The sequence below is a fragment of the Schistocerca nitens genome, chromosome 5 (assembly GCF_023898315.1).
Source record: "Schistocerca nitens isolate TAMUIC-IGC-003100 chromosome 5, iqSchNite1.1, whole genome shotgun sequence".
NCBI lineage: Eukaryota > Metazoa > Arthropoda > Insecta > Orthoptera > Acrididae > Schistocerca > Schistocerca nitens.
This window is the reverse complement of record NC_064618.1, coordinates 449,326,699-449,352,770: the sequence shown is the minus strand read 5'-3', so window position 1 is coordinate 449,352,770 and position 26,072 is coordinate 449,326,699. Positions and strand designations below refer to the sequence as shown.

The 26,072-nt window shown below is 40.9% G+C and overlaps 1 protein-coding gene across 4 annotated transcripts in view; it reads right to left on the bottom strand.

The window, feature by feature from the left end:
- Positions 1-26,072, bottom strand: part of LOC126259584 (peptide transporter family 1-like) — a 422,849-nt gene that overhangs the window by 33,090 nt on the left and 363,687 nt on the right. For all 4 annotated transcript variants that reach the window (XM_049956492.1, XM_049956493.1, XM_049956494.1 and 1 more), the window contains one exon: positions 19,150-19,377. In XM_049956492.1, coding sequence (XP_049812449.1) covers positions 19,150-19,377 — 228 coding nt within the window. The remainder of the gene's footprint in view (positions 1-19,149; positions 19,378-26,072) is intronic.

Here is a 26,072-nt window from a genome sequence, read left to right as displayed (position 1 = left end):
AAGGTGTCTTTAAACTTGCCAGTGAGACTGCTGAAGAAATGAGGTGAGGGACTTCCAGAGCCATAACTAGGATGCCTGCACCCAAGCAGAACATCAAGACTGAAGAAAGAAAAGTGCTCTGTTACTTAATAGAGGACACAGAAATAGTTATTTTACTTGCTGGAAAAGTAAACACTACTATTCTTTTGCCTGCAGCATTATGCTTTGGCAAGATGATGGATTTACTGCAGGACTCAGCCCATCATCATCTCCAGAAGGATCCAACTGAAGCAGTGCAATGGAAAACATCCACCCCCTCAGATCCAGCCAGTTTCCTCAACACCTTAAAAAGACCTTACAAGCACCAGTTCAGTTCCTCAAAAACTTTGTGTGTTCCTTATTATACACAAGGAAGGGGTTCCACTTTACCCCATGGTGAAAAATATGGGAACCCCAACATATTATCTTGCAAAACACCTGGCATCTCTTTTGAGCCCTTTGGTAGGAAAATGTGAACATCACATTCAAAACTCAGAAGATTTCATAGAATGACTGAAGACTGAGTCTCAAACCAGCTGATGTATTAGTGAGTTTTTATGCGCCCTCTTTGTTCACATGGGTACCTCTCGAGGATTTACTACAACTTATAGGAGCTAAGTTGGAGTAGGACATCTTACATCTGTTCTAACATGTGCTTCTGCTGACTTATATTTTGTTTACTGAACAATATTTTGAGCAAACTGATGGTGATGCTATGGGTAACCCTATGTCTCCTATAGTAGACAACCTTTTTATGGAAGACTTCGATGAAGAAACACTCCAGTCAGCAGTGTTGAAACCTAAATATTTCTGGAGATATGTGGATGACACCTTTGTAGTATGGCCCCATGACCCAGCAATGCTTCCTGCATTTCTGAAACACCTTAACTCATCTGAGCATTTGCTTTACCATGGAAGTGGTGAAAAATGGAGACCTCCTGTTCTTAGATGTCTTGGTCTGTAGTTCTTAAATATCTTGGGTCACAGCATTTTCTGTAAACCAACTTAACACTGATCTATATTTACAAGCTACGAGCTGCCATCACCAACCTCAATATAGTGGCGTATTACAGACTCTCATTCATAGGGCTACAGTTATCTCTGATGCAGGGAGTTATCAGCAGAGCTTAGTCATCTATGCTCTGTGTTTGTGCAGAATAAGTACTCTGATAAACAATTTCCAAATGCATTTCAACCTGCATGTGCTAAACCTCAAGAACAGCCAGACGCAACTGAGAACTCCATGGGATGGCTTTTCTGCTCTTTGTTGGTGGCATGTCCTTTAAGGTCAGCAAGCTGTTCAAGAAATGTCAAATAAAATGTGTCTTCCATCCTCCAGCATGAGTGCAAATGATGCTGGGTTCTGTTAATTACAACGTAGGTGCGAGGAGACCAGGGATATACAAAATACTGTACCAAGATGGGAAATCATACATTTGTCAGACACATTGCACTATTAAAGATAGATACGCCAAACATACACATCACAGCAGACTGAGTCAGCCAGAAAAGTTTTCTGCTGCTGAATGCAGTTTTGACACAGGACATAGTATGAACTATGGAGAGACAAAGATCTTTTTATCCATTGTACTGGGACTCCATCACTAAAGCAGCAGCTGAAATACATATAAGTAAGGACCTAGAAAGAAATTTTCACTCTACAGCAGAGTGTGCACTGATATGAAACTTCCTGGCAGATTAAAACTGTGTGCCGGACCGAGACTCGAACTCTGGACCTTTGCCTTTCGCGGGCAAAGGTAGGAGACGAGGTACTGGCAGAAGTAAAGCTGTGAGGACAGGGCATGAGTCGTGCTTGGGTAGCTCAGTCAGTAGAGCACTTGCCCGCGGAAGGCAAAGGTCTTGAGTTCGAGTCTCGGTCCGGCACACAGTTTTAATCTGCCAGGAAGTTTCAAGTAAGGACCTGATTAATAGAGACACAGGATTTCAACTTGACAAGGCAAAGGAAACAGCATTGGTGACACTAAGGCATTGTTAGCCACAGATGAATGAATCTGTGTCAACAGATGGGGAAACGAAGTCCAAATTCTTCAAATGAGTGTCAACACACTGCCCACACATGTTGGGCCGTGACTTGTGGCTGTGCTTTTCCTTGTGTCGCATGTGCGAAGACCATGGCCCTTTTCTCCAGCAGGGGGCATTGAATGTTGCCATGTTGTGTGTTTCATCTACAATGATGTTACAGCCCACCCCCTAGTGCCTATGATTTTCTAGCGAGCCTGTGCATATATTGGTGAGCCACTGTAATAGCAAGTCAATAAGCACACGAAGATAATGAGCATCTGTCTCATTGAAATAACATGCAGCTTTCATAACATTATTTGACCCAATTCCTGTGAACCAACAAAGCAGTTATTATGTTGGAAAAGTCTCAAACAGCACACATTTAATGCAGATTGTTATTTATTTTCTGTATTATTCAGTACATTGTCATTGTTTACAATTTAGAGGAAGTCAACACAAACAATTTGGAATAGGACACTTGCCATCTACGAAGCCAGGAAACTACCTTAGAGTGGCCTACAACAACCACCTAAGCTACAGTGCACGCACATCACATGAGATTTTCAATATTATCTGACAGTCTTCACAGTCCTACGGAAAACATGAATAGGACCTTTTTTGTAGGAAATTTAATGTAGTTTAATTTTCTACTGCAATACATTTTCACTAGAGGATGCAGTTTTTGAGTTATACAAGAGAAACATACAGAAGTGGCATTTAATGTATTCTATTACAGAAACCATTCAGAATTGGGCATAAGGCCACTTGAAGATCTTTGCTTCAAATGAGCATTTCTGTCTTATCCCTGAATATTTATCATTCCTCTTGGCACATGCTGTGTAAGTGGTCTGTGGAATATTTAAATCAACAAACAATGTAACCAAATACATAAAAAGTGCTAAGAATAAAAGAAATAATTTAAAACCCCTCCAAGGAAATGGTGACTTAACTCCATTAGTCTAAGGAGATTTAAGCATCATCATCCAATCAGATTCACAGATGGACCAAGACTTATGACCACTGCTCACACCAAGACTATTATTTATTCAACTTGGAAACAGATACAATACATTGCTGTTACTGATAAAAGCAAATGAAAAAAGAGTAACTGAGTTACACACTACTGTTGACCAAAATCTTGCAACTTCAATTATGCTTGGAGCCGCAAGTTGCAGAAGTCAACCTGCTCAAGATGCAGGGTACAATTGGCACTCCAGTAGGTGCTCCATGGTCATCTGTTGTCTGCAGGCACAGTTGGTGATATTCACAGGGAAGTGCCATTTATGGAGGTTACTCCTGGATTTTCCAACTCCAGAATGAAGACAACTGACTGATGCCACAATCCAGTTCAATTCATGATCAGATGGAAGGGTTTCCAGAGAGAGGGACCAGGTAGAATTATTCTCAAGTTGTGAAATTCACAATTGATTCTTGCTGCAGTTGCTGCTGTTCACTGTCCATGTACAATGTCTGGCCAGGAAATGACTGGAACTTAATTTTTTTTTAATTTATTATTAATTTTACAGATTATTGGTCATTGTCCATATACTTTCCACAACGATGTTTTCAGCTTTAGAAGCACTCCTGGATAGCTTAATTTGAGATGGTCTTTAAAGTCTGTGATGAATCTGCTTTTTTGTCACCAATATCCAAAAATGGAACACTTTGAGCACTGATTTTAATTTTAGAAATAAAAATTAAAAAAAAAAAAAAAAAAACAAAAAAAAAAAAAAAACAAAAACAAAAAAAAAAAAAAAAAAAAAAAACTGCAAGGAGCATGGTCTGGTGGGTACGGAGACTGCAGGAGGAGAGTCATCTGATTTTCGGGCATTCAAACTGCATAATTCCATTAAAGTTGAAAAAAGACTGAGCATCACTTCGACACTGGATTGAGTCTGATGTGTGAGCAATGTGCAGCTCGCGATCATGCTGTTTATTGCTCGTCATCTTGTTTTTATGGTTCTGTTGCCTCTTTAATATTCAATTTTTTGGCATCACTAAGTTGCTGGTTTGCTTGCCCATGAGTGGCAGCAGTAGTGCTTATCGATAAGTACACTGTCGTACTATCTCTGGAGCAAACATAAGTATTTCCGGGTCATCGTCTGTCGGGAGTTCAATCAGGGATGGAGCGCCAGTGAGGCGAAGACAGCCAGTACTTGCTGACCGCTGGCCACACACATGAACTGTCCAACAGAACGACCGCTGGTTGATCGTTTGATTAGTAGTCTCATTGGGCGACATGCATTTGATCTTTTGACCGTTTCTGGGCCTTGTCAGTTGGTCATCTTGCCGGACGTGGGTCGGTTCCTTTCTCATGCAGAGATGTCATCACCAATGGACAAGAGTTACCTCTGCATGGGTGGGACTGAGCCAGTGTGCGCAGGTCGCCATGTCTCTGAGTTGTGAACAGACATCGAGTTGGACTGGGTTGGAGCTGCAGTGAGCTCCAGACAGCCAAGACTCGCCCAACCGTTGCCGACACTCATAACTTGAGTGGGGATGACCTTGGGTGGTCATCTCATTGGACAACTTGCAGTTGGGTGCTGACCACTTATGGAAACTCTCTGTGTGATTGCGTGACTTGTCATTTCTCCTTGTTATTCGATGATGATTGGTTTTTGGATTGTCAGAGTTTTGGTGCAAGTGTTTATGTGGAACTGTGTGTAGCTCCTGTGATTTCCAATGAGCAGATGAATGCTGACTGTGTACTGGAGCAGCCAGTCAGTCGGTTGCAACAGATCAGCGAGGAAGTCTCCGTGGCATGAGGTCAGGCCAGGGCCGCTGGCAGCGTACATGCGCGGTCGGAGTTGTGAGGCACTAGCTGCGAGAGCAGGAAAAAGTGTGTGGCCCACCAAACCTGGATACTGGAGTTGAGTAATCAGTTAACCTGTTATGAAACCTCAACTGCCATGACATCTCTTTGTTCATTGCTGGTTGTTGCTTCCTGGGCCGTTCCCGCAAGCAGGAATGTATAGTGTGCTGGAGTTGGCAAATTTTTCAGCTGTCTTTCTGTATGGCGTTTAACTATTGAAATGATTGTAACTTATTAGTGAAGGGCACCAGGAGTATCTTCTGCCTTGTGGCCGTTAATGTTCCGGTTATCTGCCCTGGTCGTAATTATAGTTTTCCGGCAGTGTGTTTTCCTTGCCATGTTGATGCTGTCTGGCATGGTGTGTAGTTCAACAGCTTTGGTGTTTTTCATTTTTTGTCTTTGAGTGGTTATTGTGCCTTGACAGTGTGTAGATGCCAATTGTTGAGACGTAGTGCTGCTGGGATTTTTATCCTCACTGATATTTTCGGTTGTCGTACCGTTGTTTGGGGGGAAGGAAATTGATTAGGTTGTTGGTTGGTTCGGCAGCTGTCCCTAGGTCATGCTGCCACCCAATTATTTAGTGTTACGCTTGGCTGCCTGTCCCACCTAAACTGTTGTTAGAGTTTTCTCCCCAGGCCAACCCTTGGAACACTTCTGAGCACCATCGTTCTATTGTTTGGGATTGTAATTTTCTTTAGTCTCAAGTACTGCAAGAGGCCTTCAGCCATGTATTAATTTAGTTTGTTTTAGTGTTCAATATATGGCTTTCAGCCAAACCTTATGTGAAATATTTTAAGATACAGCCTTCAGCTGTCTGAAGTAAAAAAAAAGTCATTTGAAGATTTGAAAATTTTTATTACCCAGGCCTTAAGCCTTGAGTTGTTCCATGTTCAGTATAAGGCCTTCAGCCAAATTTATGTGAAATATTTTAAGATAAGGCCTTTACCCTACTTAAATTAAAATTTGAAAGGTCTTTGTCTAAAACCTTTTAAAATTTTCTTACTCGAGTTCTTGTTATTCAGGCCTTAAGCCCTCAGTTCTTCTATCTTGTAACTGAGGCCTTCAGCTGTGTGTATTCCTTAATGCAATTTTAATAACTTGTGTTGTGGCCTACAGCCATATTGTTTCTGAATTCTTTTTAGGGCATGTATGATGAAGTGTTTTAGCAAATATTGTTTGTATGTTTGTGCAACTAGCAGCAACTGATTTGAGTGCCTTTCCACAAACTGAGCTGCTCTCTCTCTCTCTCTTTTTTTTTTTTTTTTTTTTTTTTTGGGCGCAAAACTTCTATGGTCATTAGCGCCCAGCCCGTGACTTAGGAAACAGTAAAAAACCGAAATTGAAAACCAGCAGCAATGGGAACAAAGTCATAAAATTGGAGAAACTAAAAGCAGAAGGAATGCTTAAAAATCCACTACAGAAAGGGGTTGGTTGTCCCCAAAAAAAGCTTCAAATGACTGACGTCATTTCACTGTCACTAATAAACTGGAGAACGAGGTCGGCTGAGCGCGTGTCATCTGCTAAAATCGACGAGAGATCAGGCGATAGCTGTAGATGGGAGCGTAACGGATTAAAATAGGGGCATTCAATTAAAAGGTGTCTTACCGTCCACAGCTGAGAGCAGTGGGGACAGAGTGGGGGAGGATCGCCGCTTAAAAGATGTCGATGGCTAAAAAGACAGTGCCCTGTCCGGAGTCTAGCTAAAATCACCTCCTGACGACGCGTTCGGGAGGAAGAGGTCCAAGCGCAAGGAAGGGCTTTCACTTCCCGCAATTTATTATGGGGAAGTGTTGACCAATGCGCATGCCATAAATGAGCAACTTTGCGACATAAACCGCTCCGTAGATCGGTGAAGGGAAGCGACTGAATAGCTGGCCGAGGAAGAGAGATTGCAGCCTTGGCCGCTATATCGGCCGCCTCATTCCCACAGATACCAGCGTGTCCCGGGAGCCAGAGGAACGCCACCGAGACGCCCCCCAGGTGGAGCAAGTGCAGACAGTCCTGAATCCGGTGGACCAGAGGGTGCACAGGGTAAAGAGCTTGGAGACTGAGGAGAGAGCTGAGAGAATCCGAGCAGATAATGTACTGTATCTGCCGATGGCGGCGGATGTAGTGGACAGCCTGGAGAACAGCGTAAAGCTCCGCAGTATACACCGAACACTGGTCGGGAAGCCGAAATTGATTTGGGGTGTCGCCAACAATATAGGCACTCCCTACACCTAACGATGTTTTCGAGCCGTTGGTGTAAATAAATGTGGCGTCCGTCATTTGTGCACATAGAGCAGCAAATGCCCGACAATAAACAAGTCTAGGGGTACCATCCTTGGGAAATCGACAAAGGTCACGGAGCAGGCAGATCCGGGGATGGAGCCAAGGCGGTGCTGTACCCCAAGTTGTCAAGAAGGTTTTAGGAAAGCGGAAGGAAAGAGAATGGAGCAGTCGACGGAAGCGGACTCCCGGGGGTAGTAGGGAGGAGGAGCGGCCTGCATACCCTACATCAAAGGAGGCGTCGAAAAAAAGGTCATGGGCTGGATTAGCAGGCATGGAAGACAGATGGCTAGTGTAACGACTTAGAAGGACTGCTCGCCGATTGAACAGCGGAGGTTCAGCAGTCTCAGCATAAAGGCTTTCCACAGGGCTAGTGTAAAAAGCTCCAGACACTAAACGTAATCCACGGTGGTGGATAGAGTCGAGACGCCGAAGAATAGACGGCTGAGCAGAGGAGTGGACTATGCTTCCATAATCCAATTTCGAGCACACTAAGGCGCGATAGAGGCGGAGAAGGACCACTCGGTCCGCTCCCCAAGAGGTACCATTCAGGACACGGAGGGTGTTAAGGGATCGCAGACAGTGAGCCGAAAGATAGGAAACGTGGGAGGACCAGCACAGTTTTCTGTCAAACATAAGACCCAAGAATTTAGCGACGTCTGAAAATGGAAGGTTGACAGGTCCGAGATGTAAGGAGGGCGGAAGAAACTCCTTACGTCGCCAAAAATTAACACAAACGGTCTTACTGGGAGAGAAACGGAAGCCTGTTTCGATGCTCCAAGAGTGGAGGCGATCGAGACATCCTTGAAGACGTCGTTCAAGAAGGCTGGTCCGTTGAGAGCTGTAGTAGATCGCAAAATCATCCACAAAGAGGGAGCCCGAGACATCAGGAAGGAGACAATCCATAATTGGATTTATAGCGATGGCAAACAGTACAACACTCAGCACGGAGCCCTGGGGTACCCCGTTTTCTTGGGAGATGGTGCGGGAGAGAGTAGTGTTCACCCGCACCCTAAATGTGCGCTCTGCCATAAATTCGCGAAGAAAAAGGGGCAGCCGGCCTCGAAAGCCCCAAGAGAACAGTGTGCGGAGGATGCCTGTCCTCCAACAGGTATCGTATGCTCTCTCCAGATCAAAAAATATTGCTACCGTTTGGCGTTTCCAGAGAAAATTGTTCATGATATAAGTGGAGAGAGCAACAAGATGGGCAACTGCAGAACGATGCTTTCGGAATCCGCATTGGGCAGGTGTTAAAAGACTGTGGGACTCCAGCCACCAAGCTAAACGGTAATTCACCATACGCTCCAAAACCTTACAGACACTACTCGTGAGAGAAATGGGGCGATAGCTAGAGGGGAGATGTTTGTCCTTTCCAGGTTTCGGAACAGGAACGACGATAGCTTCCCGCCATCGTCTGGGAAAAGTACTGTCGGTCCAAATTCGATTATAAAGGCGAAGGATGTAACGCAGCCTATGGGTTGATAAATGCAGCAACATTAGGACGTGGATACCATCCGGTCCTGGGGTGGAGGAGCGAGAAGAAGAGAGTGCATGTTGGAGTTCCCGCAAGGAGAAAACAGTATTGTAGCTTTCGCGATTTTGAGAGGAGAAAGCAAGATGTCGCACTTCCGCTGCACGTTTCTTCGGGAGAAACGCTGGCGGGTAATTTGAAGAGCTCGAAATCTCGGCAAAGTGCTGACCCAACGAGTTAGAAATTGCGATGGGGTCCACTAATGTGGCATGCACGACAGTGAGCCCAGAGACCGGGGAGAAACTAGGCGCGCCTGAGAACCGTCGAAGCCGACTCCAAACTTCCGAGGAGGGAGTGAAGGTGTTAAATGAGCTAATAAAGAATTTCCAGCTTGCCTTCTTGCTATTGCGGATGACACAACGGCATCGCACTCGGAGCTGCTTATAGCGGATACAGTTGGCCAAAGTAGGATGGTGGCAGAAAACGTGGAGAGCACGTCGCCGCTCACGTAGTGCATCACGGGATGCCTCGTTCCACCAAGGAACTGGGGGGCGCCGGGGCAATTCAGAGGTGCGTGGTATTGAATGTTCCGCAGCTGTAAGAATAACGTCGGTAATATGTGTGACCTCATCGTCGACGCTGGGAAAGTGACGGTCATCGAATGTCGCTAGAGACGAAAAAAGTGGCCAATCGGCTTGGGCAAACTTCCAGCGTCGCGGGCGCATATATGGCTGTTGAGGCTGCAGTCTAAGGACACATGGAAAGTGGTCACTCGAGTGTGTATCATCAAGGGCGAACCATTCGAAGCGCCGAGCTAGCGGAACAGTACCGACCGCAAGGTCCAAATGAGATAGATTTGTCGTGGAGGCAGACAAAAACGTAGGGACCCCAGTGTTGAGGCAAACTAGATCCGCTTGGTGGAAGACGTCTAGCAATAGTGAGCCACGTGGACAAGGATGTGGAGATCTCCAAAGTGGGTGGTGGGCATTGAAGTCCCCATCCAGCAAATATGGGGGTGGAAGCTGACCAAGAAGATGAAGGAGATCAGCTCGTGCCATTGGTGTGGACGATGGAATGTATACAGTACAAAGAGAGAACGTGTATCCGGAAAGGGAAAGACGGGCGGCGACAGCTTGGAAGGAAGTGTTTAAATGGATTGGGTGATAATGGAGAGTATCATGGAGAAGAATCATGAGTCCTCCATGTGCTGGAGTGCCTTCAACAGAGGGGAGATCATATCGGACGGACTGAAAATGAGGGAGAACAAAGCGGTCATGGGGACGCAGCTTTGTTTCCTGAAGACAGAAGATGACCGGCGAGTAGGATTGTAAGAGGATCGACAATTCATCCCGATTGGCTCGAATACCACGGATATTCCAGTGGATAATGGACATAGGGTGAACAGAAAATGGAGGAATGTGACCAAGGTCGCTGTCAACTCAACGACTGCTCTGAGCTTGCGACCGACAGCATGGAATGGCATTCAACCGAAGGCAGAAGATCCTGATCCATAGGTTGGTCAGGAGCAGCTCCTGCCACCAGCGATCGGCCGGTTGATCGGCCACCAGCAGTGCGCCTCGGCGACATAGAAGACGGCCGAGGGCGACTTCCGCCAGGTGATGCTGTAGATGGGACACGCCTTGGCGGAGAAGGAGAGGAACTGGGTTTCTTTGTAGCCTTCTTGGAAGTATGATGTTTAGATGGAGGAGGAACCGATGGTTGGGAAGTTGCCGTACGTAAAAACTCTTCACGAGTATGCTCTTTTTTCGAAGTCTTGGTGTCTGACTTTTGGGCTCGAGATTTAGCAGAACTCGACAAAGGGCGAGCCAGAGAGTGGGCAAGCGAAAGTGGTGAGGTTGAACGGGCGATCTTTGCGCTGGCCGATCTGACAACCGTGGCACTAAAGGTGAGGTCGCAAGTCTGCGTGGCCGCCTCCTTTGTTGGCCAAGGAGAAGCAAGGACAGTGCTGTATTTTGATGTGTTGGTGAATGTGCCAACACCTTGTAGATAGAGGAGGCCGAAAATGCACGCTATCTAACGCAGACGGGCGTAAATTCTGGAACAGGATAAGTAGTGAATTCTAATAAGAAAAGTATGCAGCTCCTCTAATACTTAACTTTTAATCCTTCCTTTGTATACATCTGGAGATTGTGGCGATACAAGTGAGACTCTTTTGATACAAGCTATCTAAGGCTAATGGCGCCTTGCTAGGTCGTAGACTTGAACTTAGCTGAAGGCTATTCTACTGTCTCTCGGCAAATGAGAGCAAAGGATTCGTACGTATAGTCGCTAGCAACGTCGTTGTACAACTCGGGCGAGTTCTCGTACGTCTCTCGAGACCTGCCGTGTGGTGGCGCTCGGTCTGCGATCACACAGTGGCGACACGCGGGTCCGACATGTACTAATGGACCGCGGCCGATTTAAGCTACCACCTAGCAAGTGTGGTGTCTGGCAGTGACACCACATATTTTCCTTTCTGAGGCATGGTGGGCTGTCGACTGGTGAATAATTTTCGAGCAGCAAAGGTCGACACCTTTTCCTTTACTCTAATTTCCTGGATGAGCTTTTCGTCCTTAAAAACGGGACAATCTCGAGAGGAAGCGGCGTGGTGACCCATACAGTTGATGCAGCGAGGGGATGGAGGTGGACAAGCACCCTCATGGGCATCCCTGCCACACGTAACACATTTGGCCGGATTGGAACAGGACTGGCTGGTGTGATTGAACCGCTGGCACCGATAGCAACGCGTAGGGTTTGGGACGTAAGGGCGAACGGAAATTATCTCATAGCCGGCTTTGATTTTCGATGGGAGTTGAACTTTGTCAAATGTCAAGAAGACAGTGCGGGTTCGAATGATGTTCATGTCAACCCTTTTCGTAACCCTATGAACAGCTGTTACGCCCTGGTCAGACAGGTAGTGCTGAATTTCTTCGTCAGACAGTCCATCGAGGGAGCGTGTATAAACGACTCCACGCGAGGAATTTAAGGTACGGTGCGGTTCCACCCGGACAGGGAAGGTGTGTAGTAGTGAGGTACGCAGCAATTTTTGTGCCTGGAGGGCACTGACTGTTTCTAACAACAGGGTGCCATTCCGTAATCTGGAACAAGACTTTACAGGACCTGCAATTGCGTCGACACCTTTCTGAATAATGAAAGGGTTGACCGTGGAGAAGTCATGACCTTTGTCAGACCGAGAAACAACAAGGAATTGTGGCAACGATGGAAGAACTGACTGTGGTTGAGACTCAGTGAACTTACGTTTGTGAGCAGACATAGTGGAAGGTGAGGAAACCATTGCGGAAGAATCCCCCATGATTACCGGCGTCTCCGATGGCGTGCTCCTCCCTTGTGGGGGCCCTCTCTGAGGGCACTCCCGCCTTAGGTGATTGTTCACACCTCAGGTCACACCTCCCAACAAACGGACGGAGGGACCAATCGGCACTTTCGGAAGGTATCAGCTCGGGTAATCACCCCTCCCTGGGCCTGGCCGTTACCAGGGGGTACGTACATGTCCTACCTGTCTACCCGGGGCGGGGAATTACGCGTTAACCCGTCACCGGCTACGCATGGAGGTGCGTGGGTCGGCCTTCAGACACGCACAGGGAGGAAGAAAGAGAAGGGGAAAGGAAAGAAGAGGTCTCAAACGCCGCAGCGGAGAAAAGGGTAGAGAGAAGAGGTAAGGAAAAGAGAAGGACAAAGGAAGGATGAAGACTTACAAGCAAGGAAGGCGAAGAATGTGGTACATTTACAAGTGTCCATCTCCGGACGTAGGCACAAACCATACCCCCAGAGGGGGAGAAAGGGAAGGAAAGAGCCAGAGGTGAGGGGAGGGGGGGGGGGGGCGAAGATGGGGGATGGGGAAGGATGCGGAAAGGGAAGGTATGCAGCCCGGAAAGGAAGGAAGGCCACATCAGCTCGGGGTCCCGTGCTCGCTACGCACGTATCCACAAATGAGTTGTGGATCCCCTGGGGGGACTGAGCTGCTCTGTCATGTGAAATCAGATTTCAATGTGCTTTCTTGGAGCACAGGGATCCTCTGCCAAGCCACTGTGATGATTTACCGTTTTTTTCTCAATGTTGTAGCCATAAAACCAGCTATCATCTCCTGTAATGATCAATTGCATGGATGTTTCACTGTCACTGGCTTTTTGAAGGAGTTTGTGACTAATGTTCAATTGATTTTCTTTTTGTTTTTGTGTCATAAAATGAGGAATATGTTTCTCTGGAACTCAACACATGTTCAATATTTCTGTCCCATGTGAGATGTCAAGCTCTTCTGCAATTTCTCTGACAGCCAATCAGCGATTTGCAAACATTGATTTTCTGAGTGTACCATCAACTTCAATTGACTGAAAATCACCTTTGTTGTTGTTGTTGTTGTTGTAGTAGTAGTAGTCAGTCCAAAGACTGGTGTGAAGCAGCTGTCAATGCTACTCTATCCTATGCAAGCCTCATCATCTCTGAATAACTACTGCAACCTTCATCTTTCTAAATACAGTTGCTGTATTCATCCCTTGGTCTCCCTCTAAGATTTTTACACCCCATACTTCCTTCAAATACTAATTTGGTGATCTACTGATTTCTGAAAATGTGTCCTATCAACTGAGCTCTTCTTTTGGTCAAGTTGTGCTACAAATCTCTTGTCTCCCCAATTCTGTTCAGTTCAGTACTTCCTCATTAGTTAAAGGACTGACCCATCTAATCTTCAGCCTCCTTCTGTAGCACCACATTTTGAAAGCTTCTATTCTCTTTTTATCTAAACTGTTTATTGTCCATGTTTAACTTCCATACATGGCTACACTCCAGACAAATACATTCAGAAAAGACTTCCTAACACTTAGATCTACATTCAATGTTAATAAATTTCTCTTCTTCAGAAATGCTTCTCTTGCCATTGACAGTCTACATTTTAAATTCTCTCTATTTCAGCCATTGTCAGTTATTTTGCTTCCCAAATAGCAAAACTCACCTTCTACTTTAATCATCTCATTTTCTAATCTGATTTCCTTGTCATCACCTGATTTAATCTGACTTCATTCCATTATTCTTGTTTTGCTTTTGTTAATGTTCATCTTATATCCTCTTTTCAAAACACTGCCCATACTGTTCAACTGCTCTCTGAAGTCCTTTGCTGTCTCTGACAGACTTACCATGTCATTGGCAAACCTCAATGTTTTTATTTCTCTTCCCTGAACTTTAATTCCTACTCCATATTTTTCTTTAGGTTCCTCTACTGTTTGTACAATGCACATATTAAATAACATTGGGGACAGGCTGCAACAACGTCTCACTCTGTTTTCAACCACTGCTTCCCTTTCGTGCCCCTTCACTCTTATAACTGCTGTCTGGTTTCTGTACAAGTTGTAAATAGTTTTTCCACTACCTGTGTTTTACCCCTGATGCCTTCAGAATTTTGAAGAGAGTACTCCAGTCAACATTGTCAAAAGCTTCCCTTCAGTCTACAAATGCTGTAAATGTAGGTTTGCCTTTCCTTAATCCATCTTCTAAGCCAAGACGTAGGGTCAGCAATGCCTCGCATGTTCCTGCATTTCTCCAGAGTCCAAAGTGATCTTCCTGAGGTCTGCTTCTACCAGTTTTCCATTCTTCTGTAACAAATTTGGGTCAGGATCTTGCACCCATCACTTATTAAACTGATAATTCAGTAATTTCACATCTGTCAGCAACTGCTTCCTTTGGAATTGGAATTATCACATTTTTCTTGAAGTCTAGGGCATTTCACCTGTCTGATACTTCTTGCATACCATATGAAATTCAGTGATAACAGACAAACCCTGGATGATAGCTAACCAAGCCCATAACTAGTTCACAGCAAACGTTTTAAATCTAATTATAATTAAGATTCATGTTTCAAAAACTGCCACTATCACTTAAACACATTGCACTCACATAAAAATGACACAAAAACTGAACAATATATCAACACTCCAGAAAAACATTGATACAAAGGAAGTGATGCACAAGGTAGTACTACCAACTGTGAATCATTAAATATCTCCATAGGTGTGTAATTAAAGACGTTCATTTGTTTCCTGAAAAGATCTCACATAGGATGAGTTTCCTGATGAGCCTGATTTGTTCCCTCTGTGTTGGCAGCTACTTCATGATAATTATGTCGTGGAGGTACGCTTGTGAGATGGATGGGTTTTTACAATTGGCAAAGATTTCAAACAACTTGTAATATACTATACATTTAGTTTAGTGCCTTATGAACTATGTTTGCATGGGTAAATTTGTACCATACTTGGCATGTGTTCCCTACAGCACTGTAACATGTTGCTAATGCCATTGATCTAATGGTTTGTGGACTATAGCTCCAAATGCTACTGATGATCTATTGAAGGATATTATTTCTGCCTTCTCATTCTTACAATGTTGTTTGTACTTTAGGCTACAATCCAGAGTGACTTCCACATATTTTGGATGGTGCATATTTAATGATTGTATCCCTTGCCATGTGATGTTAAGTATGTGATCTTAAGTATGTGATCTTAAGTGTGTGATCTTAAGTGTGTGATCTTAAGTGTGTGATGTTAAGTGTGTGATGTTAAGTGTGTGATGTTAAGTGTGTGATGTTAAGTGTGTGATGTTAAGTGTGTGATGTTAAGTGTGTGATGTTAAGTGTGTGATGTTAAGTGTGTGATGTTAAGTGTGTGATGTTAAGTGTGTGATGTTAAGTGTGTGATGTTAAGTGTGTGATGTTAAGTGTGTGATGTTAAGTGTGTGATGTTAAGTGTGTGATGTTAAGTGTGTGATGTTAAGTGTGTGATGTTAAGTGTGTGATGTTAAGTGTGTGATGTTAAGTGTGTGATGTTAAGTGTGTGATGTTAAGTGTGTGATGTTAAGTGTGTGATGTTAAGTGTGTGATGTTAAGTGTGTGATGTTAAGTGTGTGATGTTAAGTGTGTGATGTTAAGTGTGTGATGTTAAGTGTGTGATGTTAAGTGTGTGATGTTAAGTGTGTGATGTTAAGTGTGTGATGTTAAGTGTGTGATGTTAAGTGTGTGATGTTAAGTGTGTGATGTTAAGTGTGTGATGTTAAGTGTGTGATGTTAAGTGTGTGATGTTAAGTGTGTGATGTTAAGAGTGTGATGTTAAGAGTGTGATGTTAAGAGTGTGATGTTAAGAGTGTGATGTTAAGAGTGTGATGTTAAGAGTGTGATGTTAAGAGTGTGATGTTAAGAGTGTGATGTTAAGAGTGTGATGTTAAGAGTGTGATGTTAAGTGTGTGATGTTAAGTGTGTGATGTTAAGTGTGTGATGTTAAGTGTGTGATGTTAAGTGTGTGATGTTAAGTGTGTGATGTTAAGTGTGTGATGTTAAGTGTGTGATGTTAAGTGTGTGATGTTAAGTGTGTGATGTTAAGTGTGTGATGTTAAGTATGTGATGTTAAGTATGTGATGTTAAGTATGTGATGTTAAGTATGTGATGTTAAGTATGTGATGTTAAGTATGTGATGTTAAGTATGTGATGTTAAGTATGTGATGTTAAGTATGTGATGTTAAGTATGTGATGTTAAGTATGTGATGTTAAGTATGTGATGTTAAGTATGTGATGTTAAGTATGTGATGTGCCTGACTGTGCTTAGGATGAAACACAACTGTTGGGTTTTAGCTGGGTTTGAATGAATTTGATTCTTTGAATAATAGACATGCAACTCTCTCAGTGCATCTATCAAGTGGGCTTCACCATTTTCAAAGATTTCCCTCTACTTACTAATGCCACATCACTGGCACAAAGGCAACTGTGAGGGTTGCCCAGAAAGTAATGTGCATTTTTTTTCTCAACCGTAAACAATGCTATGAATGCAAAACATTATGTACGTATTATTTGAAGTATCCCGAGTGAGTGTGCCAAGTTTCTGTCACTTCTAACAGATAGTATAGCTACAAGACAGTTGCAAAAATGTCACCTGTAGGTGATGTATGTAACAAGCAATGTGACACATTGAATTCCTCACTGCAAAGAAAGAAACTGTGAGGAATATTCACAAATGCTTGTGCAAAGTCCATGGAGCACCTGTTGTTGACAGAAGTACAGTTAGTCACTGTGCATAGTGGGTGAGGTCATCAGGAGGAGGTTCAGTGGAGCTCCACGATTTGCAGTGGTTGGGGAGACCATCCATGGCTGTCACACCAGACATACCTGAAATAGCCCCCTTGGACTTCCACTTGTTTGGGTCATTAAAGGATGCCATTCATGGAAGACATTTTGAGGACAATGTGATGGTGATTCACAGAGTGAAGCACTGGCTCTGTCACCAGGACAGGGATTGGTAACAACAGGGCATACATGCCCTTGTTTCGCACTGGAGGAAGGCCATAGAATGGGATGGAGATTACATGGAACAATAGGGTGTATAGATAAAACACCAGCCTTGTGTCTGTGTGTAATTCTCATTATGTTCAGTAAAGAATTGTCGAAGAAAAAAAATGTGATGCATTACTTTCTGGGCAACCATCGTACTTGTATTTGCTGGAAGTGGAAGGTCATTGGTGTAAATGTTAATTAACACTGAAGAAAGGACACTTCCTTACAGCAAGTCATTTCTTTGATACCTCCATCAACTATGCTGACCCAGAATTCAGCATAAAATCTGTTTTGGAGGAAACTAAGTAAGTTTTGGTGAAACCATAATCTTTCATTATCCCATATACCTTCCATGACAATGGATGGTGACTGACAGTCTCTTGAGTATCCACCATGTTTATAAAAACTACTCCTGTAATTTTCTGGGTTTCAAAGTTGAGAGACTGAATGTCACCTGATGGTGTTGCAGGCACATGTCATGGCAAGAAAATTATATAAGTAGAGCAGATACAAATGGGGACTCATTCTACTGTCAACAGAGGCTCCAACAACTGTCATAAGCGATTCTGACCAATGGCAGTTTGTTATGGCCAATCACCTAAAAATGAGCATCTCAGATCCAGCAAAGCTGGTCAACTGTTTTGTATGTTACTATCATAAGCATCTGTGGAAAGTGGTTAAAAGATGATGATACCATGAGTAGGTGACAAGATGTCGTATGTTCGTCACTCAACTCTGAACATGGAGGCTTTCCCACTCAGTATAGATGAATATTTGGTGATCTGATGCCAAGAGTTCAGTGCTCATGCAGACATAAGTGTTTTAGAGCACTCCATTTTGCTGAAAATTGGGTTCCACAGCAGAAGAACCCTAAAGGTTTTCATACTGATCTAATGACATTATTAGTTACGATTGCCTTTGATCATAGAGATTATCATGGATCAATGAAAATGTGTCATCTGGTCAGATGAATCACAATTCTCGTTGCACCAAGTCAGTGTTTCTGATCAGATATGCCATCATTCATCTGCTCAAATCCTGCACCAAGCCACAGATGCAGACTGTTGGTGGCAGTATTATAGTATGGAAGACATCCACCTTGGCTCACATGGGACTAGAAATAGTAATCAAAGACACCATGATAGCTGTGCATTACATGAAAATTATTGCATATCACATGCATTCCTTTTAAGCTTGATGTCTTCTCTGATTCCATGACATCTTCCAGCAGGATAATTGTCCTTGTCTCAAGGCCAGCATAGTGCTACAGTGATGTGAGGTACACAATAGTGAACTTGGGTTGCTATCTTGGGCCTCAAATTTGCTTGATCTCAACCCAGTGGAGCAAATCTGTGACAGTATCGGGCACAAGCTCTGTACCCACACACTACAGGCCTGTTGTTTATGGGAATTGGATGATCTGTGCATAGACATCAGTTGTTGTATACCTCTGGAATGTAGTAAGGACTAATAAAATCTATGCTTCACAGAATAATTGTACTGAATTCCCTAGGTGGATCAACACACTGTTAAATTAGGTGGTCATTATGTTTTGGTTTGTTATTACATGTTTAAAATATATTAAGTCTTTATGAGACCAGGAAATAACCCGTTTGCTATCATTCAACTATAATTAGGTAACTGTCTGGTGTTGCCGAGTTGGGCTACTGATTACTAAATTGTTTGTGAATAGTCTTTCTTACTAAAGGATCCAAACACATCCATACCAGAAGCAACCAGGAGTAGGCTATACTAGGACAAGCGTACAACTTGTTCATGTCAACCAGCTTAACTCTTAATCTTGCAAAAACTGATATTCTGCAGTTCCAGTCAAACAAATATTACTTAGAGATGCCATAAAGAGAGATCAAAAGGCACACAGTAGTTGAAATTATGTTGGTGAAATTCCCAGGCATCTTTGCTTTCAAATAGCTGATTTTTTTTTTTTTTTTTTTTTTTTTTGTAAAACTTATAATCTCTGAATAGCTTAACTTTTAATGATTTTTTTCATTATTTTCTTTGTGAGATTAACAGAAGCTTCATCTTCATATGCCTGATTCCCAAAAAGCTGTACATACCTTATTTGTTCTGTGAGACTTTTATTCATCCATACAAATCATATACCAAAATCAAGCTCACTAATGTTTTACAAAATAACTATTCTCTCTTGTTATTTGTCTTAAAATCTAAACATTAATCACTAAAAGCACAGATTTCAAGCAGTCACAGTACCTGAAGTTCATAGGCAATTACGGTGTCATTTTCGCTAACACTTCCATTTGTTGTGGTAATTGTATATTGCTGATTGCCAGAAACAGGTAAATTCTTTAGCTCCCACACACCAAGTGCTTCTATGACGTTATTTAGGTTATTATCTAATGACACATTAAGCTGAGTGTCCAGACCATTGAATATCCTCAGCTGTGCTTCACCCGATTTTGGCAAGACAGCATAAGTTGGCTGAAAAGAATAAATTTTTGAAGTGAGATTAATGCTAAATATTGATAACTTATCACAGATTCTTCTGACATTTGGAGCTAACTTGTGGAATTTAGTTAAAAGGTAACATAACATTAATAAAAAAAAAGTTTATGTTACTAATAACACGTATGAAGCATGTATGTCAGTGCTGTAAGCCAGTGATAAATAACTCACTCACTCACTCACTCACTCACTCACTCATTCATTCATTCATTCATTCATTCATTGTGCCCAGTAGACATCATCAATATGGTTGTGATGTTATGTGTACTTAAGGTATAGCTAGTGGAAGTGTTGGGACATGTTGATCTCTCGATTAGTCAATGACTGAATTATCAGTGGTACGAGCAGTGCAGATGTGCTAGTATCCAATGGACAGCCATTGTGAGGAAGTAAGAGTATCATACAGGTATACCACTTGTGAAACCAAGATAACAGGAATAGTGGCACTGAGAATGAATGACATGGTTCACCTGCCAAATGTGACAAAACATTGCCACTAAATATGCCAAGTGAAAGGAAATGCATAGAACCAATAGGGATATAAAAAATACAGATACATCACTGACTGGGAAAGTTAATACTGAAACTATGGACAATAAGACTCCTTGATACATTTATTATTATATAAATTATGAAAGGATGAAGATGAATAAATGTGGTAAATCTATTACAACTAATAACAGCCACATGAAAATAGCAACTAAACTCTGTTGGGTGTTGTTGGATGGCATATAATTAGAGCTACCAGAATATATCATTATCTGTACCAAACAAATAATTATTTATCTGTCACTATGTAATTGATAATGAATGTAATGATGTCAGTAACCATATGAAAAAACATGAGAAAAAACAGATACCAAGCAATATAGTAAAATAAAGATAGTTAAGTAATAGCTTTGACTACTGACATTTCAATATATAACACTTCATTAATAAACTTTTTAAATAAGCAATCTAACCAGCATAGCAGGTAAACAATGTATGATAGCATAGTTTTGGGCACACCAGATACAAGAGGATAAAAATTTTATTCGAGCGATATTCCTTAAAGAACACGGAGTATGATAGTGGAGTGTTCCTTGATCTAGAAAAAGCTTTTGATTGTGTCAACATCATTGTATTAGTTGATTAGTTGTGGAACCTGGTTATTGGAGGGAGTGTCTATGTGTTAATAAAATTGTGTATGAGCAACATAATAAAATTTGTATTGTTTAAAATGAACAGTGGGTGTTTCAAATAGGGACCCCTTCTTTTCTTGAATTATGTTAATTATATATAGTACTTTTCTCCTAACTCTAAAAAAATATTGAATGCAGACAATACATCAATTGTGTGCAAACACAAAGCCTATAATAGTCTGGGGGTGCTGTGCAACAGTGTAACAAATGGAAGTTTTTCAGTGAAAACCATCCAAAAGTGCTTCAAAGACTGCAATAATGGAATTTAACATTGGCAAACAAACAGAATTTGGTATGAAGTTATCCTTTGGAAATGACTGTGTAAAAAACAAAAAAAAGGACAAAATTCTTAGGAATCACACAATCCAGGACAATGTCAGATGTGACCTGCACAAAGATCTCTTAGCCTGTAAGCTGTCAAAAACATTTGCTATAAACATGATTAGCAAATATTTTATGGATGTATGTGCATTATTAACACAAAAATAAATAAATAAAAAAATCAATAAAAAATGAAAAAAATAAATAAATAAAAAAGCTATCAAAATTACTTGTAGTGTCAAACCTAGAGAATCATGTTGGAATTTGTTTCCAAAATTGGGTATGCTTATCATCATAGGTGTACAGATATTGAAAGTAATATTGTTTATGAAAACAATAAATCCAAACTATAACTGTGATGTTCACAAGCATGATACAAGACAATAATTCAGATATGATGTGAATAGCCACAGAACAGCTTTATATGATAAAAAAAATGAACTTCATGCTGGGCTGCAGCTAGCCAATGCCCTACCAAAAGTCTCACAGCCCTTCCTACCAGCTAAAAAGAATTTTAATAGAATTCCATTATGTTCTGTAGATGAGTACTTTATCTATGTGAAAAGCAGCCTTGCAAGTATTTCAAGCTCATAGTTTTAAGTAATTCACATTCGATCCAGTATTAAAAATATTTTTAATACTGTTGTTTGCATACAAAAATGTAAAATTTATTATTTCACATAAATCTTTAGTTTTATATTTGTAAACTGATGTATTCAAAAGAATAATCTGCATGATGTCCTGAAACTGTAATATTTCTAGGGACTGTATTTAATTACTCAATGCTGAATAACTGTAATAATAATAATAATAATAATAATAATAATAATAATAATAATAATAATAATTACACAGAAATTAATGACATACAACACAGAACAAAATTATAAATGAAGAACAAAAAGGCTGTTGCAAAGGAGCACGAGGATGTAAAGAGCAACTGATAATAGATGCAGAGGTGACATATCAAGCTAAAACTAAACAAAGCTCGCTACACTATGCATACATTGATTACCAAAAAGCTTTTGATAGTGTACCCCACTCATGGTTACTACAAATATTGGAAATATACAAAGTAGATCCTAAACTGATACAGTTCCTAAACATAGTAATGAAAAATTGGAAAACCACACTTAATATCCAAACAAATTCAAATAATATCACATCACAGCCAATACAGATTAAGCGTGGAATATACCAAGGAGACTCATTAAGTCCTTTCTGGTTCTGCCTTGCTCTGAACCCACTATCCAACATGCTAAATAATACAAATTATGGATACAATATTACTGGAACATACCCACACAAAATCACACATCTGCTATACATGGATGATCTAAAACTACTGGCAGCAACAAATCAACAACTCAACCAATTACTAAAGATAACAGAAGTATTCAGCAATGATATAAATATGGCTTTTGGAACTGACAAATGTAAGAAAAATAGCATAGTCAAGGGAAAACACACTAAACAAGAAGATTACATATTGGATAACCACAGGGACTGCATAGAAGCAATGGAAAAAACAGATGCCTATAAATATCTAGGATACAGACAAAAAATAGGAATAGATAATACAAATATTAAAGAAGAACTAAAAGAAAAATATAGACAAAGACTAACAAAAATACTGAAAACAGAATTGACAGCAAGAAACAAGACAAAAGCTATAAATACTTATGCTATACCAATATTGACCTACTCATTTGGAGTAGTGAAATGGAGTAACACAGACCTAGAAGCACTCAATACACTTACACGATCACAATGCCACAAATATAGAATACATCACATACATTCAGCAACTGAAAGATTCACATTAAGCAGAAAGGAAGGAGGAAGGGGATTTATCGACATAAAAAACCTACATTACGAACAGGTAGACAATTTACGAAAATTCTTTATAGAACGAGCAGAAACTAGCAAAATACACAAAGCAATCACTCATATAAATACATCGGCTACACCACTGCAATTTCATAACCACTTCTACAACCCTTTACATCACATAACATCAACAGATATGAAGAAAGTAAACTGGAAAAAGAAAACACTACATGGCAAGCACCCGTATCATCTAACACAGCCACACATCGATCAAGACGCATCCAACACATGGCTAAGAAAAGGCAATATATACAGTGAGACAGAAGGATTCATGATTGCAATACAGGATCAAACAATAAACACCAGATATTACAGCAAACATATTATTAAAGATCCCAATACCACAACAGATAAATGCAGACTTTGCAAACAACAAATAGAAACAGTAGATCACATCACAAGTGGATGTACAATACTAGCAAATACAGAATACCCCAGAAGACACGACAATGTAGCAAAAATAATACATCAACAGCTTGCCTTACAACATAAACTTATAAAACAACATGTTCCCACATACAAGTATGCACCACAAAATGTACTGGAGAACGATGAATACAAATTATACTGGAACAGAACCATTACAACAGATAAAACAACACCACATAACAAACCTGACATCATACTCACCAATAAAAAGAAGAAATTAACACAACTGATCGAAATATCCATACCCAATACAACAAATATACAGAAGAAAACAGGAGAAAAAATTGAAAAATACATCCAACTGGCTGAGGAAGTCAAGGACATGTGGCATCAGGATAAAGTTGACATTATACCAATTATACTATCAACTACAGGAGTCATACCACACAATATCCACCAGTACATCAATGCAATACAGCTACATCCAAACTTATATATACAACCACAGAAATCTGTAATTATTGATACATGTTCAATTACCCGAAAGTTCCTAAATGCAATGTAACATATACCGTACAGTTAAAAGGAAGTCACGCTTGATCAAGGTCCGCGTCACCTTCCATTTTTAACCAGACATAACGTCTGAGACAAGAAAGAAATAATAATAATAATAATAATATCTGTAGAAGAATTGCTACTTTTGTAATCTGTAAAAGGTGGCGGGTAAGAATTACTAACTCAATTGTATTTGAAAAAAATAAAACATTAGAAATAAAAGAAAATCTCTTTGTAAATGGTCAGTGCGTTGCCATATTTACACATGAACGTGTACTGTGAAAGTAAAATGATTAATTCCACAACTTTGCAATTAATTATACTAATGATCTATGGAAAATGAAACTAATTAGTTAACTATTAGGAAATTTTCATTATAGGATGTGTTTATAACGGAAAATGTCATTCATTCAATAAATTATATGTCTGTTGTTATCATTAGGAGAAACAAAGTTCAAGCTTGGATGTAAAGGTTGCAGAGAGTTGCACATTTTGAAGTTTAGATGAGCACTGTAGTTAAAAAAAACTATAGCTTTTATGCATTTTAGATTACATTTTGGTTATTTATATGCTGTGTTCCATGCGATTAAAATGAGCAGGTTTTTTGCTGAAAATAAATTCTATAGGATATCATTTTATGGTAATATTTTCAGCAGAATCAGCAAATATTTGTTTGTGAAGGATATAACTATGGCTTTTTACACCACCAAAGAATAATGGCCAAAAATTCAGGCATAGGGAGACTGTGACACAGGATAAATTTAAGTCATCACAGATATATTTTATCACTTGTGATGACTGTACTGCTACATATATAGGTCAAAAGGGAAGAAACTTCAGAACCCACTTAGAGAACATGGTAATGGTTCCAGTTCAAAGTTTGCACCAAGTGTGCATTTGCATAAAACTGGTCAGCTTATAACCAACATCCAAAAGAATATGCAGATGCTACATTTGGAAAGCAAATGTTTAATATTCTAGAAGAAACAGAGGTTTACCATGCTCTCATAAGATTCCCTGATTCTGTCTTGAATTTGCAGACAGATGTGTAACACGTGTCTCTTGGCAAATTTTGATAGTCTAAACAGAGAGGCATTACTTCTATAGCCCACTATTTTATTGTCACAAATCTTTAGTTTCACAGGGTAGCCCTTTAAATTTGTCCATTAATTTGGTATTGTAGTTGTCAAAGAGGAAATTTGTAATAACAGTCAGGTTTTATTAATATTTTACATTTTAATTATCCACTTTCAGAGTTTTATAGATTTTGTTTGTGAAAGAGGGAATTTATGTCATCAATGACATTGCATTTCAATTGTTCACTTTCAGTATTTTTTTCTAAATGGGACTCAAACTTTTTACACAATTTTTAAGTAGTTTAGCACATGTACAGGTCCCCCTCCCCCCCCCCCCCCTCCCCCCATCATTCACACCCTCTATAGCATTTGTTTTGTTGCAACCTGTAAACATCTTTCCTGTTGCATAGCAGTTAGTACAGCCTTGCCTGCTGCAGGTAAACCATGTTCCTGCTGTTCTCATTTACTGGGTTCATACATTGAAATTGTCTCAGTGAATTACTAGTCTACAGCTTTGTTTGGTCCATTTAGTTTTTGTCTGGATTTTACTTTTATGGGTTCTGCTATTCCCTTCAGTTTAAATAAAGACTGCTGCTTACAGAACGCTATTTGTTTGCAATAACACTATTTTTCATTATCCGTTTGTTCTTTACACCACTGTTAAGGATTCTCTGTAAAATCATTTTTGCTAACAAGCAAAGCACAAATAATTTGTGCAGGCCATCTTAGGGTGTATCTTTTAGTGGTACAAAACCCACCATGACTTAACAAAGGGTATTCTATAGCCAGTGTGGATAATTTCTTTCAAAAAGAGTGAAATGAGTTAGTCCTACAACAACAGTGGAACACAAGCAGGTTGAGGATATGATTTTGTATGCTGTACCTCAGACAGTTTGATGAGTATCAAAGTGAACATTTTTTGAAATTACAATGAAATCAATAGCCCTAGCTGCACACAGGTAATGACTTATATCAACGGGGACAGTTGAAAAAGTGTGCCCCGACCGGGACTCAAACCCAGGATCTCTTGCTTACATGGCAGATGCTCTATATCTGAGCCACCAAGGACACAGTGGATAGTGCAACTGCAGGGACTTACCTCTGGCATGCCTCCCGTGAGACCCACATTTGCAACTTTTGAGACCCACAGTCGCAACTTTATTGTCCCGCACTATATTCATAGTGCCCCTGCCCATTATACTCATTACTCGCAACTTTACTGCTGATTCCCATAAGAGTTCAGGCACTATTTGTGCATCTGCATCTGCAAGAGTGCGAC